Genomic DNA, 15884 nt, shown 5'->3' on the forward strand with positions numbered 1-15884 from the left:
GACCATGGCCGTTATGCAAAGGTGACCGCTTAATCCAGGTGACCGTAACACAGGTTCCACTTTATAACTAAGGAGAGCTGTACTTTTCACTACACTAACATCACTGAGGCAGCAGCTCAGATCTTATTCCTCAGTCAGGGATCACTCAAGGCAAAGATGGATATTCAACAGAGGGCCCCAGGGCTAAGGGACCCCCAAGGCTCTAAAACTAGGGTCCCAGCTCTAAAAATACAAATTCAGTATATAAAACTAGTTGGTTCTTACTTTAAAGAAGAATCATATATGTAACTCATCGCTTGTAGTATATATACATTGCCAGTAAGTATGAATGCATTGGTGGTTGCGCATGATATTCATAGCACTGTGTACTAGGACGCAGTTATACACACTAGGATTTCATTAACTTACCACTATGGCAGCAAATCACGTGATTGTATCAATATAAAATCACACAATGGAGGTCAAGTCCCATGGCTGTTGTTCACTTTCAGTTGCTTAGTTCAGAGACCTCAACCTGTAAAGTGTATTTGGAGTGAGACTTGAGGTTTAAAATGAGTGAGATTTGCTTACTTATGCATGAGGTCTCCTCTTAGTAAGTAAAAATTGCAAAATTTGCCACTTTCTTTGGCTATTTTCAATTACACCATTCCATTTTTAGCTATCAAAACACTGTTTAGTGCTTTGCCAAGAGGTCTGAAGTGGAATTAAATTACGTGAGAGCTTAATTTTCCAGGAATTGCAATGTGTGAGATGGAAAACCATGTGTGAGACAACAATCTGATGCGTGTGTCTCGTGTGTAATGCATGAGAGTTGAGGTGTCTGTAACTGTGATGATGGGTGATTAAGTAGTCACTATATACACATGTGAGTTACACGCATGAACTACTTTTTTGGGGCATACTGAAATAATGACCTTTATATAGAGTGGATCTATGGCAACCGTGCTGGCTACTTTGTTTGAGTATAGCCAGGAATGTTAAATTGGAGATCTGGTGGATGGATTCCATTAATGTCTATAATGTTTTAAGTGGAGGCAGCTGGATAAAAATCGTGTTATCTCCTTTCCTCCCAATATACTCACAGTGTGGTGTGCCGATTTCTTGGGCCACATGACACACTACTGTGTGTCTTGATACACATCATAACCTGCATGGCAAAGTAACCAATTCCAACCCAACAAATTACATCTTTCTGACATCAGCAATCTATTGACCACACAAGTATAAGGAAAATTAGTTTGATTAGGCATCATAGAAATAAAAAAAAGTAGTGAAACAAGGGAGGTTGTCTACACCTGAAAATTTCTACTTCAGTCTATGCCCATGAAGTCAATAGGTCACTCTGCTCTGAAGTTATGAACATTTTTATTAGCCATCAAATTCCGCCCTTGGGTGTAAATTACCAATAGGTAACTTTATAGAATTTCATGGCTATTACAAATGATCAAATGAAAGTACCTACTGACTTCAAAAAAAGACCAAGCTGTTTCTTTTAACAAAACCTTTCATTTGAAGCTGTGTTTTAATGGTATAAAATAATGCCTCAGGGAGATAAAGACAAAAATGATGAATATTTAATGTACAAATGGCCATAAAGGTAATCAAAGGTCAAATATGAGACAGCACTATAGCCATTGGAAACACAGTCTATGTGCCAAATTTGATACTTTCCTCACAAAGTATACAAAATCACCATATTTATGTGCTTTGCCACTCTACTATATATTGCCACTTGCTTGTCCTTTAACCTCTAACTTATGTCAATAATGATATGATATTGTACTAGTAGTATAAATTGCATTGTATAACTTGTGATCTTCAGTTGCAGTGTGATTGATAGTTAAGCTCAAAGCCAGGACAAGTGCAGGTACACACATTTATTTTGTTACAATAATGTATAATTACCGGTAAAAAATCATAGTAGTCCTTCTTTTAAATTGTCTTCTTGCTGGCACACAAGAATGTTTATCTTGTTAACACTGTAAAACAAGAGAATAAAAGCTTTGCAACTTCATATGTGAATTTTCCAGTTTGTGGAATATAAAAACATGTTACTGCAATACACTGTAGCTGTACTAACTTCTAGTAGAATAGTTTATGATAAGGTAAGTGCAGGCAATTCTGGACAGTGGCTAATTCTGGACATTTAGATCATTCTCAACAATGGTAGAATCCCTGGGCCCATACTTTGGTATGCTAATGCAGTGTCCTATGGCCTATCTAAAAACCAAAATTGAAGCGAATCCGTTATTCCACCTCGAAGTTTGACATGAATTTGTAGTGCAATCAAAGGTAATTTTGTTCAAAAACTTAGGCAGCCCAAGTTCATATTTTCGATTTTCAAAGTTTTATAGAAAGATCATACCCTTGGTTAATTGCATACCAAAAATTGTAAGAATCCAAGCAGCACAGGCGGAGTGGCAGTCGATTTTTCAGCAGCTGTTTGGTGAAATACAAGGAAAATATTCACGAATTACATAAACTTTTTAAAGAGGATTGGCAACCTTTTTACTGTACATGCCAGGGGCGGATCCAGACTTTTTAAAGGGGGGTTCCACTCTGGAATTGCAACTTCAGCCTAGCTGTAAGTCGAAGACCAAAAAAAGAATATAATTAAATTCATCACCTGCTGACAATAGCTGCCCCTCACCATAGATACTCTCACCAACTATATTTTCTTATTTATAACTCTAGACATAGCCTGCTACACTGCTCCCCTTAAGAATACTGTGACTGCTCTATCAGAGCATCTCGAGTAAGAGAGGCTCTTTCAAAAGGGAGGGTTCCATGGAATCCTTTGAACCCCCCTGGATCCGCCCCTGCATGCATGTACTGGGCTGTAGGAACTGGTTGCCTGCAGACCTTTGGCTTCTTGCCATAAAGCAATAATAAATAAATAAATGTCTCTACTTGCTTATTATTCAAAGTGTCCGGAATTCGCCGCATGTTGCATTTTTACACGCTGTTCAATTTCGGCTCATAACTCCTCAGCAGTTGATTGTATCGAAACGAAATTTGTACTGCAGATGCACCATAAGATAGGCTTTAAAACGATTCCTAGACTTTGTCTTAACTCGTTGTGAGTGCAGTGTTCGAGTGATTTTATCTCTGGCTCAGTTTATAAAGATACTCTAAATATTTATTAAAAGTAGTCAACATTTGCATTATTCATAATACTACAGTTATACGTATATACATTAGATAGCAATACGGGTCACCTAACTTACTCGTTTTTCACTGACTCTTTTCAAAACTATACGTATCGTCTTCTGAACAGCGGCCATTTTAATAATCCATTTGCCATGGCAACGATCACGTGTTCTGAACGCTAAAACGCGCGTGTTATAGTATGCTGAATGTGTTAAGTGATTTTATATCTTCGATATAATATCATGTTGCGACGTATGTGCAGGAGGATAGCCAAGCGGCTACCATGCTTCCCTGGTATGATTTTATAGCTAACTCATAACATTATTGAGTATCGATATTGATCACATTGCTAATCGTACGCGTCCTTTAATATAACTACATGTAAACACTAGTTATACTTAGTTAAGTTGTTTACAATGTGTTAATTTGTGTTATAAACTTATTACTTGTTTAGTTAAGAGGAAGCGTTCCGAGAAGGAGTGGATCGTCGACGCTGACGACATTGTATTCGTAGCGTCATTGGAGGCTGTACAGGAAGTTACAGTTGAATTTGAAGGTACGTACATATCACTACTAAAGTCCACTAGCCATATGAAAATCTGTGGTTACATTTTTCATCTGACCGTTCTGTTATGTAGTTATAACTTGCATAGTCAGAGAGTACATGATGGTCCATTGCCTATATATAGCTAGTGACCAGTCAGGTTGGGAAAGTTACTTTGTAAAAGTAACTAGTTACATATTACTTGCAACTGAACTATTTAGTTACAGTTACATATTACTCATAAAATAAAGTAACTATAATAATATTACATATTATATTACTTTGTGTCCACAGCTTTAAGCTGTCACGTGTGAAACTACCACTTTATCACGTGACATTATTGCGTTGTTGGACAATGTCCAAATCTTGGTTATAAGTAAGAAATTGGTGAATAAGCTTCATTCAGTAGGCTTCGTTACTTCGTTGTGGCTAGGCATTACTCAGCGAGATTAGTAACTTCATTACTTGTAGTTATAATATTACGTAATATTAGACTTGTTACAGTAACTATATTACTTAGGTAACGCGTTACATTTGTAAGTAAAGTGACTTGAGTTATATTACCCATTTTTATAGCGTATTTTGTTATATTACTTAGTTACCACAAAAGTAATAATATTATGTAACGCGTTACTCCCAACACTGCTAGTGACCAAAATATGGATTTCATTATAGCAATACCTGTCCAGCGTTGAAGAAACTCTTACCTTTTGTGCTATTTAAAGTTGTATAGCAGTGGGATATATGGCCAAGCAAAGTTGATTACTAGTTTCCCGGCCATTTCCTCCCGCATGCCTTAATGGAAGTGCCACAATTTTTTCATTATAGTTATTTCCACTTCATGGATTTTCAAATAGTCATAAATTTTTCATTATTGTATTACTGGGTTTATTTTAGTGTTTTTGTCAAGCTTGTAGCCATAATGAATAATGGCCGCCCACCCGCATCAGTTTAGAAAATAGTTGAAACGGGAAACTAATAATCAACTTTGCTTGGCCTATTATACATACAGTAAGTGTGTGTGTGTGTATGCAGGGGTGGATCCAGGGGGTTTCTGAGGTTTCCAGAAACTGATCAAGCATATCCAGGCAATTAAAATTGATTTACCAAGGTATCAAAGGTTCAGATCGAAATACTCTAATAGAGCAGTCACATTTTTATTTTAATAGTTTACCTGTACCAACGCAGTAAAAGTCATATATCAGAGTATTTATAAGAGCTGACATTTCCTGGGGGCATGCCCACAGACCCCCAAAAATGGCATGTCTGTTGCATACTTCAAATTTCACATACTGTAGTTCTACCTCTTAATTCTTTAGCCTGTTCCTGATACTATATACCAGCATAAGCAAGCATAAGCAGCCTATATCGATCAATTCCTAACAAACATTTTTTGGTGAATTGTTACCAAATTCAATTTCAGAAGACATGTATAATTTCCTGCCCCTAGATTTAAGTGTGCATGCAATAGAAAATTTGGAAACCTGTCACCAAACTTCCTGGAGCTGCCCTTGGTGTGCATGTGTGGTTTGTGTGTACATGTGTGCGCATCTGGAATTCTGGTGTCCTGAGGGGTTTTAGGAAATCCAGAGGAAATTCCCTTTGGACTTTATATACTACTTGAAACATTGAGATATTGAACTTAAACAATAAGTTTGGTGAAAAATCGATATACTCTAATAAAGTATTCAAGAAATTTACAATACTCTAATATTACAGTCACTTAGCTGTTACATAAACTTTTAATCAAAATTACTGGGTATGCCTGTGGTCTGTGTATTGTGTGTGGTATATGTACATGCATGTGTGTGTATGTGCGTGTGTGTTATAGCTAACTACTCTGTTAAAAGTAAAGAGTAACCACCACTCTAAAGAGTTCCCAAGGTAGAGAGGATTTAACACCCCCTGGTGAGTAACCATTACTTTGAAGGAGTAACATATACTCTGAAGGAGGTGTCACTTACTCTTACAAGTAATAATTACTTTCTTTAGAGTATTGGTTACTCTCCAGGGGTGTTAAATCCTCTCTACTCTGGGGACTCTTTAGAGTGGTGGTTACTCTTCATTTTTAACAGTGTACAAAAGCTGAGAGAGCCTATATATAGTGACCAAATTATAAATAAGCTGGATTCTCATTGTAGCAATACCTGGAGGCTCTTATTTTTGTGCCATTTAAAGTACATTTATGTGGTGTATTGCTAAGCTATTATAATACATGCATATATAATAGTGCGAGTAGTGTGTGTTCGTATGTGTGCAACTGTGCATGTGTGTGCGTGAGTGTGTAGCGTGTGTGTGGTGTGTAGCGTGTGTGTGGTGTGTGCATGTGTGTAGTGTGTGTACGTGCATGCGTGGCTGTGCGTGCATGCTACACTGTATTTGAAACAATGGCTTTGGGTTTCCAGAATCTGGAATCTTATCATGAAATAGGATTTTAAACCTTTACCTTATGATGACAGCACCTGTAGCATTGTTCTAGCCAATTAGTTTGTTGTACGATTGAGATACTCTAATAAAGTAGCCAGGCAATGTAAACTGCTCCACAGTCAGTCAGTCACTTAGTTGTTGTGGAAACCCTTTATCACAATTACTACATATGTCTTGGTGTGTGTGTGTGTGTGTGTGTGTATTTGTTTGTGTGTGTGTGTGCATGTGTGCATACACAAGTGTGTGTGCATGTGTGCATATGCAAGTGTGTGTGCATATGCAAGTGTGTGTATGTGCGCATACATGTGTGTATGCATGTGTGTGTTTGTGTGCAAGTTTATTATTGCAACATTGATGGCCACATGGGGATAACTGGGAAGGCAAATGTCCAACTGTCTTCTCCTTGCCAAGCGTGTGTGTATGCATGTGTGTGTTTGTGTGCAAGTTTATTATTGCAACATTGATGGCCACATGGTGATAACTGGGAAGGCAAATGTCCAACTGTCTTCTCCTTGCCAAGCAGTGTTGGGATTACCTCAGGGGAAGTTTTCAGATTCTATGACTTCTCTCTGGACATCCTCCTGTACAAGATTTGAATTCCTGAGTGGTGCACAGGCATCCAGGTACTTGTTGTCTGGGTAGCAATAGCTGTGTTTCAAATAGATGCCAGAGGCTTTGCAATATATGGTTTGTGTATCTGATGTATGCGTTTCCATGTAGTACATTAAAATTAGCCTGACAGTACTGTATCATTTTCCTTTGCAAGAAACTTATTCACAATGCTCTATTCTATACCCAGTCGTATTGATGGCATACGTGTATGAGACAAACATGACTGTTCTATTAAAGTCAAAGATAGCGTGACTGCTTTAAAATCCAAGAATGTTCTATTGAGGCTGGTTTCCACATAGCCGCACAAACACCTGTATTGTTGTCTGAGCCAGAAGCATATACCAGTGTTTGTGACTAGCGTCCATCTGTAACTTGAGATACAGTATTATATTGATTGCTGTATGTTCATAGCAGCTATTCATCTGCATCCATTAACAAATTGTTCTGTCTGCAATGCTGGAAAGGTTGAACCTCTCCCCATTCTTATAGTGGCTCTGGCACAGTTGTTGTAATTCCCAGTGAGTTACAGTACAGCACACTTTTCATAATTATAATTTTATATGGCCCTGCCCAGTGATAAAATCGGAGGTAATAATGTAGGTGGTTTACAACTCTATGGAAGCCAGTCTTTAGAATATCTCAATGCCATTGAATTTTAGTCTTAAAATTTCTTGATTAACAGTTAGCAGCATTTCTGCTATCTGTCATGAAAAGCAAATGCTTATAGTGATGTTATTATCTTACATAGTTGATGGACCAAGTGAGCATGTGGAAATGGAGATCATATCTACTATTGAAGGCAACACCGATTCATGGTTAGTGATTTAGTGTTCATGTATAACACATGCACACTACACTTAATCATTTGATTTTAAACATTTACTGTGTTCTTTTGTGTGTACGGTACCAATTTGATGCATGTTACGTTTTGCTTTAAATATTATACTGTAGTTGTTCTTTCTTTCCAAGTGTACTGCTGAGTGGTGACATTAACAATCAACCAAGTATATCCAATGCACAAGGACCTGCTGGTATTGTAGAATGTACCTCATCAACTATTATTGACCAACACCAGTACCCTGAAACTGATGACCCATTAACTGAGGTATACAATATAAAAAGTAGTTGGTATAGTTGTTCATATACCTTGCATAGCTCCCAGTGTCAGCAGTGGTTAATGTCTCACTAAACGAACATCAGTTTGACAGGTATTAATCCTCTATGTCAACAGTGAGAACTACTTAATTTTATAGTGATCCTTGTGATTGCTCCAATGACTCCATTTCTGTTGATAACAACATTGAGGGACCACCAATTCAAGAATGTAACACTGTGAGTAAATGTACTTAGTCTTAATCATTTTGGACTATAACTGCACACTACCTTCCATCAGGGCTGCCCACGGAAGGAGGGGGCAACTGGGCATTTTGCCCCAGGCCAAGCCTGAAAGGGGCTCCTTAATTGAATACCTGTTAAAAAGATCGATATATATATATACTCTAATAGAGCAGTCAAGATCTAGATACTCTAATACAGCAGTTACCACATTCTTCAGAGGATCAGTGTAGCAAGCTACATATGTAGTTATAAATAAGGAGATATAGTAGTAGGTGAGGGACAGCTATTATTATTGTCAGCATGTAATGACCTTTTTTTTGGTCTTTGACTTAAAGCTAGGCTGAAGTTGTGATTCAGAGTGGAATCCTCCTTGCCCTTGGGGCCCCACTTTAACTCTTTGCCCTGGGCCCCTTAATTTCTCTGGATGGTCCTGCCTTCCATAGTACACAACCTAGCTTATACTACCAATAGTACTCTGAAAACCTTAACCTTCTCCTATTATATAAACATGACTACAACTACGTATATGTATACAGTAGTATACATGTCTTTCCATCCTACAGCCTGCCACTTCAACACCTAGTGGTGGACAACAGGTTGAGAGGTAGATGAACAATGTACTTTAGATAGACATTATCACTTTTAATGTTATAGTGATACTTCGTTACCTTCATTGGAACAAGTCACCTCCTCTTCCTCTGAGAGTACTGATAGCTATCAGGTACATAATAATAAATTTACTATTCTACATAATACTGTATTCCTTATGCTTTGTATTTTGCAAATAGCTTGTTACTTCAACATCATGTGATGTACAGCTCCAGGTTGAGAGGTACATAAATAATGTGCTTTAAACTGTCTTCATCACTTTTAATGTTAGTGATGCAACACTACAATCAGACGTCACCTCCACCCATTTGACAAGAGCTGATAGCTATCAGGTATGGAGACATGATACATAAACTACTTACACTATTATATGTATTATTCCTGTAGGAATGTTGTGATGAGCTCAATGCTTTTATGCAAATGGTAATTGTTACTACAGTGAAACCTCTCTTAACAAACTTCCCGAATTAAGGACACAATAGAAAAAACCTCCATAATAAAGACAAAAGTTTTGGTCCCAACAGGTCTGGTTAATACATTTTTTACCTGTGATAGAGGAAAACCTCTATATTATAACAAAAAGTGGCTAAAAATTCTGGTTCCCAAAATGTCCGTAATAGAGAGGTTCCACTGTAATCTGTAACTATATTTGGTGTGGGCTCAGGTGAACACAAACCGACTATAATGCTAAATGAATGTTCTATTACTGTACTTAAAGAGTGCCTCAGAATTGCAATGATTCTATAATTATTGCCACAGTTCCACACAGCTTCAATAGTATTTATCCAAATACTTCAGCTTCACTATGAATATGGTAATTTTAACCAATCTTACCGTTATGTAATTTGTTATTTGGACAATTTTTCATGTCCAAGCAAGAAATTATGCAATGATAGTAACTAAAATGATAAAACCATTTTTTACAATGCACTTTTGACATTGAATAAAAAGTGAATTTCTCTGTATACATAGGCACTGTCTACTCTATATGTTTGGAATTATTATACGTGGCAATCCAACTTTTTGTAAAGTTGTGTCTAGTATACCTGTAACTAAAAGAATTAGACTAAGAAGGGGCTTGGGATAAAAGTTAATATATTAGACACCCACAATGTAAAATAGCCAAAGCAAAACCTCCAGCTGTCATGAAAAACACAGCTATTGCTTTCCAGCAAACCTTTTGGGGTAGGGGGATTATGTAGGACACCCGTCCATGCAGGTTTCACGGAGAGGTCATGGAACCCAAAGTAACACCAGGTACTCACTGATTTTATGGCTAGGTCATTAATCACACACACGCACGCACGCACGCACACATGCTACACTACAGTATGCACATACCAGGGTGCTTGATAAGGCAATATGGCACTCCATTGGCCCAGAGTCAAAATACTTTTCAAAAGCCCTCACACCTGCAAACCATTACACACACTTCAGTACACACACACACACACACACACACACACACACACACACGCACGCACCTCTTGACCTCTTGATGCCGCTCACTGAAGTTGTTCAGCGGTAGTGGGGCCCTAGGTAGTGACCAGTGACAAGCTGTTGTCTTCACACAGACCACAGTAGTAATGATGTCGTGTCAAATGCCCCTGACGGTGGGACTGTCAACCACAGGAACACACTCACACACATACTGTTGCACGCATGCACACATACTACAGTACTCACACACACACACTCTTTCTAAATATCCAAATTGTAAGAAAGCTATATATTTTTAATCTGGTCTATTGTTTTTACAATTGATGGGGCCAGTTGAAAAATGGGACATGTGCCATTTTAGATTTTCCATTTTCTAAAAATTAGAATGGCTTGTTTTAGCCACATGAACAACATTGTCACTGAGTAGACAGCAGAATTTAATAGTTCATGGCAGTTTCAAATTAATTTTTAGCAAATATTACAATAATTTAATTATGTCCCAAAGTTCTGTTTGATGCCTACTATGTGGTAACCTGAATTTCAAACGGCACTTGTCCCCCTTTTGCTGTTGTCCCCTTCAATTATAGCTACACAGAAACACTTGTCTTAATGTTACATTTGTTCTCTTCTCACAGCACAACAGGACAAGACAGCCTACTGGACCATCTATTACCATCAGGATGGCCAGGTCATTTGATGAGGAGAGGGCTTGTGGTATGTATTTATCCAGTATTAACTATTGGAGAAACATCAACAAGATCAATAACAAATGTGCACGGATTAAATCGAGGAAACTGGAGATCCTAAGACAGCAACTGATCGACCTACAAGTGAAGTCTCCAGAAGAGGAGAGCTGTATATTAAAGATGAACAAGTGTAGAAGCTATAGAGAGAGTCTTTCTATAAACTATCAAACAATTTTATGCATGAACTGAGGAGGCCAAGGAAAGAAAGCCAACAAACACCAAATCTATGTGAAACACAAAAAAATAAAAACTTCTAAAATTAAAAAAAGTCATAAAATGTGCTTGTTATTTAGTACCAGTAGTTTTATAAAGCACAATAAAAAACAAACAAAAAATAAAAAATAAAAATAATAAAAAGGACAAAAAAAAATTACAAAAAATTTAAAAGTGAAAACTAAAAAAAAAATAAAAAATTAACACATAAATGGAAAAAGAATACAATAAAATGTTTTACAGAAGTATGCTTTCTTTCCTTTTTTGTTCTGTTTTGTAATTACATACTGTTGTAAATTTTAAGCTAATACATAAGTAAGTATAGTTGTTAATATATCTGTTGTGTGGGACTGAAGTGGGCACATGATACACACTATACATTATTGATTAGAGAATATACTCTGACAGTTGTAAAGTGGTTAATGACACTTTAGGACTAGATGAAAATTTACTCTTATAAGTATAGGTTGTCCATTTGAAAGGTAAGATTGTGTTGATTATAGGTGTGTATAGGGGCATCAGAATCTGTTCTTTGTAAGAAAGTTAAATTGTACTTTATGTGGAGGCTGGGTCAAAGTTTAAATTGTACAGTATTTTCACATAGAGGATCTTTTAAAGTGTTTCCATTGTCATATCCAATGCAAGAAAAGATTGGCTGAAAAAGGCTATTATATACGAAGTGTGAGGAATTAAGATGTATTTAAAAGCAGAGTAACAATGCTGTAATTATTAGGGTATATATATACAGTGCTCCCTTGATTATCTGACCCCTTTTACACCACCAAGACATGTAGTAATATAATCTTATTCGCATAGTTAGTAATAAGCTATTTTACTTGTCCAATGCATTTGATGCTGTATGCCACAACCTGAATGTACGTAGACATTGCAAGGAAGCTACATACAGGAAATGGGCATAAAATGATCTTATACAATAGGTAGGGACCCGCCGATTATGCTCATAATTTTACCTATTATGCTATGTTGCACTGCTCAAAAATTCACCTATTATGCTAATTAATGCTCAATATTTACCTATTATGCTCGATTATGCTCAATGTTCATGCCTTAGTTCATATGCTTTGCTACTAGTTTAACACCGTATAGAAAGAAAAAATGAGTGGCTGGAACACAAATAATAAATTCTTGCTGCATGCCTGCATGTAAGAGAAAAGATCGATATACTCTAATAGAACAGTCAGTTTTATGATTGTTCTATTAGAGTTACTGACTGCTCTATTAGAGTATATCGATCTTATTTTGCAATTGTCATTTATCCAGCAAGAATTTACACTATCGTACAAATATTTAACCTATTATGCTGGCATTATGCTCAATGCTTTTAGGTACCTATTATGCTCAAAATTATGCCAGCATAATCGGCGGGTCCCTAACAATAGGACCTTGATTATCCGAACGGTAGCGGTGACTGTTCTATTAGAGCATTTTGTCACAGGTGTATGTTCTATTAGAGTAGTTCAACAGAGCTCTGTTACCTCTGTATATAAGTCTGAACACTTTTGTGATTCAACTGGCACACAGGTATTCGGATAATGGAGGTCCTACTGTAACATAATATGAGATTAACCCCTGGTTTCCCAAGTATTGTACAACATTTACACTACTTGCTTTATATCTCATTCATACATTTAGCTATCATCATGAAATTTTCTGCACTACTTCTCTACACCCCAGTGATCAGTTGAGAGCATGGGTGTGATCATAAAATAATCTAATTAGGATTGTAGTGTATTTAAACATTCAATATTTTCAATAGATTTTACTACTTTGGTATTTCAGTGAATAGCCACAACATTCAGCTACCTATAGAAAAAATTGAAACAGAAAAGCATATTCTGTGATGTCTTTATGAGCTGTTCGCTACCGCATGACAGAATAGGAATACAAATAGCCATTATATTGCCTGAAGACATAAACAAGATCCTTTTAAGGAAATTTCCATTTCTAACCTGTGCATAGAGGTTACTAACCAAATAAAAACCAGTAGTTTAAAGAAAGAACTCTCCATCTACTCAGAAAAATAAGGTTACCAGGATGTACAAAAAATGTATGGAAAAAGGTGCTGGGAAACCAAGGGTTAAACATTTCATATGCATACCTTCACCCCATTAATTGTTCACATGCATGCATAATCAGTGTAAGTTGAAATTTATTACTTGTCTATAGTTGTACAGTTACTTGAAACTATCATTAACCACCCAAGCACTTGGCATTTGTAAGTTACAGGACTTGCATATGAAAACATTATAATTAAATAGAACATACCAAAACTACCTGCATGGTATAATTGTTGGTATCTTGTACATAATACTAGCACTGGTACCTGCCCTAGCTACATGCAGGAATTTATTGCCTGATTACACTATATTTCAGTTTAGTTATATAACTGCTCTAAAGCATAATGCTCGGAGCATGCTTAATGCAAACACACACACATTTCCTTCTGATATACTGTAGTTTGCTATTCGTTGTACTTTCCAAATCTGGACTGAATTGGAGATATCTGTCATGTGTCATAAATTAATCAAGACACACGGTAGTGTGTCGTGCGGCCCAAGAAGCCGGCGCGCCACCGGTGAGTATATTAACAGGAAGAAAGAAAACGCAATTTTCACACCTATGTAGCTCTGTGATCCCTAATCCGATTGAAACCAAATTTGCTAGCGACGTGCCGGCCAGTTAGGGGAGTCTACACACCAAATTTGAAGAAAATCCCTCCAGCCATTTCCGAGATACGAGTGAACAAACTTTCGTTTTAATTTCTTCGTTTTTTTTCTTCTTCACTTCATCTTCTTCAATTCGCACACTTCGCAAAATCCGCCATAAAACACGAATACGTGCTCGGATCGGGCTGAAATTTGGCACACTTAAAGGGCTCATTAAGGCGGATCTCCGTACCAACTTTGGTAGGAATCTGATGAACATTCACGGAGTTATTACCGATTATTTGCGTAAAATAAGGTCGAAGGTCTGTCACGCCTACAGGGTAAACCCCATCGGAGGCATCAGTTGAAAATTGATATGTAGATGGAGCAACCATCGTAGGAGTGCCCTTTTGTAGTTTGAAAGGAATCGGGATAAAGACCATGGAGATATGACACAAAACCCAACCTGTGTCAAAATTACGCGATCGATTTTTATGAATAAAAAAACTATTAGTTTTCGTGTCTACCAGGCAAACTGCTTAGAGTAACGAGCTGAAAATCAGTATGAAGCTGGAATCATCATCATAGAAAGTTCTTGCAGTAGTACAGAAGAATCGGAGTACAAACCACTGAATTATGATTCGAAAGGCAACTACGTGTAGCAAATGCGAGATCGAGATACTCTAATAGAACAGTCACCCTAATAAAGCATTCAGCTGCATTTATAATTTACTCTATTATATTACATTGCAAGTTATTCTGTAGGGAATTCAGCTACAAACAAGTCACCCTGTAGTCAGATCAGCTAGAAGAAGGTATCTAATAGAGAGTTCAGCTACAAAGAAACTATCATGTAGAGAGTTCAGCTCAAACAAATCACCCTGTAGAGAATTCAGCTACAAACAAATTGCCCTGTAGAGAGATCAGCTAGAAGAAGTTACCTTGTAGAGAGTTCAGTTACAAAGAAACAATCATGCAGAGAGTTCAGCTGCAAACAAATCACCCAGTAGAAAGTTCCGGTATGAACAGATCACACTGTAGAGAGTTCAGTTAGAAACAAGTCATCCTGTAGAAAGATCAGCTAGAAGAAGTCACCTTGTAGAGAGTTCAGCTACAAAGAAACCACCATGTAAGAGAGTTCAGCTGCAAACAAATCACCTGTAGAGAGTTCAGCTAGGAATAAGTCATGCACCCTGTAGAGAGTTCAGCTAGAAGAAGTTACATTGTAGAGAGTTCAGCTACAAAGAAACTACCATGTAGATAGTTCAGCTGCAAACAAACCGCCCTGTAGAGAATTCAGCTACAAACAAATCTCCCTGTAAAAAGATCATCTAAAAGAAGTTACCTTGTAGAGAGTTCAGCTACAAACAAATCACCCTGTAAAGAGTTCAGCTACAAACAAGCCATCTGGTAGAGAGATCAGCTAGAAGGATCACCTTGTAGAAAGTTCAGCTACAAAGAAATCACCCTGCTTCATCTTTTCTTCTTCCTGTGGTAAAGAAAAAATGATAGGTTAAAAAGCCCCAAAGCTGGCCATAGGCCGGCTTTGGGGTATACGAATACAAAAAGAAGTGAAATCTAATCCAAAACAGCTAAGCTATAAAAAAAGAGTGCGGCCCTCAAAAAGGCTATGGTGAAAAAAGATGTGAAACCCAAGGTGGCGGCCAAGAAATGGCTGTGATGGTAGGTTAATGGCAAAAATTTTAATAATGACAATTCAGGTGAATTTTGTGCCAAGACCAAGCAGCACCAAATTCACCTGAATTGTAGTTATTAAATTTTTTACCATTAACCTACCATCACAGCCATTTCTTGGCCGCCACATTGGATTTCACATCTTTTTTCACCATAGCCTTTTTGAGGGCCGCACTCTTTTTTTACAGTCTAGCTGTTTTGGATTAGATAATATAATACAGCATTGCCTCAAAACACTGGATCCATTTTTGTACATTGTTCCATGAATTGGGCTTATTCTAGCATCATTGTACTGTCAGAGTGTTGCTCTACACATAGAAAATTTCCTATTAGTGGAGAAGTTGGCAGAAGAGCAAATACCCTCAGAGTCACCAACCACACGACAGAAACTAACACCAGAGTAAGTGTCTTTACGTCATCCAGTAGGACAATTATCTCCCATAC

The 15884-nt window shown here is 37.3% G+C and overlaps 1 protein-coding gene across 1 annotated transcript; it reads left to right on the forward strand.

The window, feature by feature from the left end:
• Window positions 1-1772: 1772 nt before the first annotated feature.
• On the forward strand, window positions 1773-11217 carry LOC136264888 (uncharacterized). Its single transcript, XM_066059652.1, has 12 exons — window positions 1773-1867; window positions 3605-3706; window positions 7482-7548; window positions 7703-7838; window positions 7889-7941; window positions 7987-8065; window positions 8635-8675; window positions 8726-8792; window positions 8860-8903; window positions 8952-9012; window positions 9068-9103; window positions 10756-11217. The coding sequence occupies exons 3-12, from the start codon at window positions 7508-7510 to the stop codon at window positions 11053-11055; spliced, it is 858 nt and encodes a 285-aa protein (XP_065915724.1). The 5' UTR covers window positions 1773-1867; window positions 3605-3706; window positions 7482-7507; the 3' UTR covers window positions 11056-11217.
• The last annotated feature ends 4667 nt before the right edge of the window (window positions 11218-15884 follow it).

This window comes from Dysidea avara, chromosome 8, assembly GCF_963678975.1.
Source record: "Dysidea avara chromosome 8, odDysAvar1.4, whole genome shotgun sequence".
NCBI classification, from domain to species: domain Eukaryota; kingdom Metazoa; phylum Porifera; class Demospongiae; order Dictyoceratida; family Dysideidae; genus Dysidea; species Dysidea avara.

Bases quoted from the DNA above. Each gene is read 5' to 3' on its own strand.
- LOC136264888 (XM_066059652.1), top strand. From the start codon at position 7,508: ATGGAGATCATATCTACTATTGAAGGCAACACCGATTCATG. The intron at 7,839-7,888 runs GTATACAATATA...TACCTTGCATAG, and splicing joins CTGATGACCCATTAACTGAG to CTCCCAGTGTCAGCAGTGGT. The intron at 9,013-9,067 runs GTATGGAGACAT...TTATTCCTGTAG, and splicing joins CAAGAGCTGATAGCTATCAG to GAATGTTGTGATGAGCTCAA.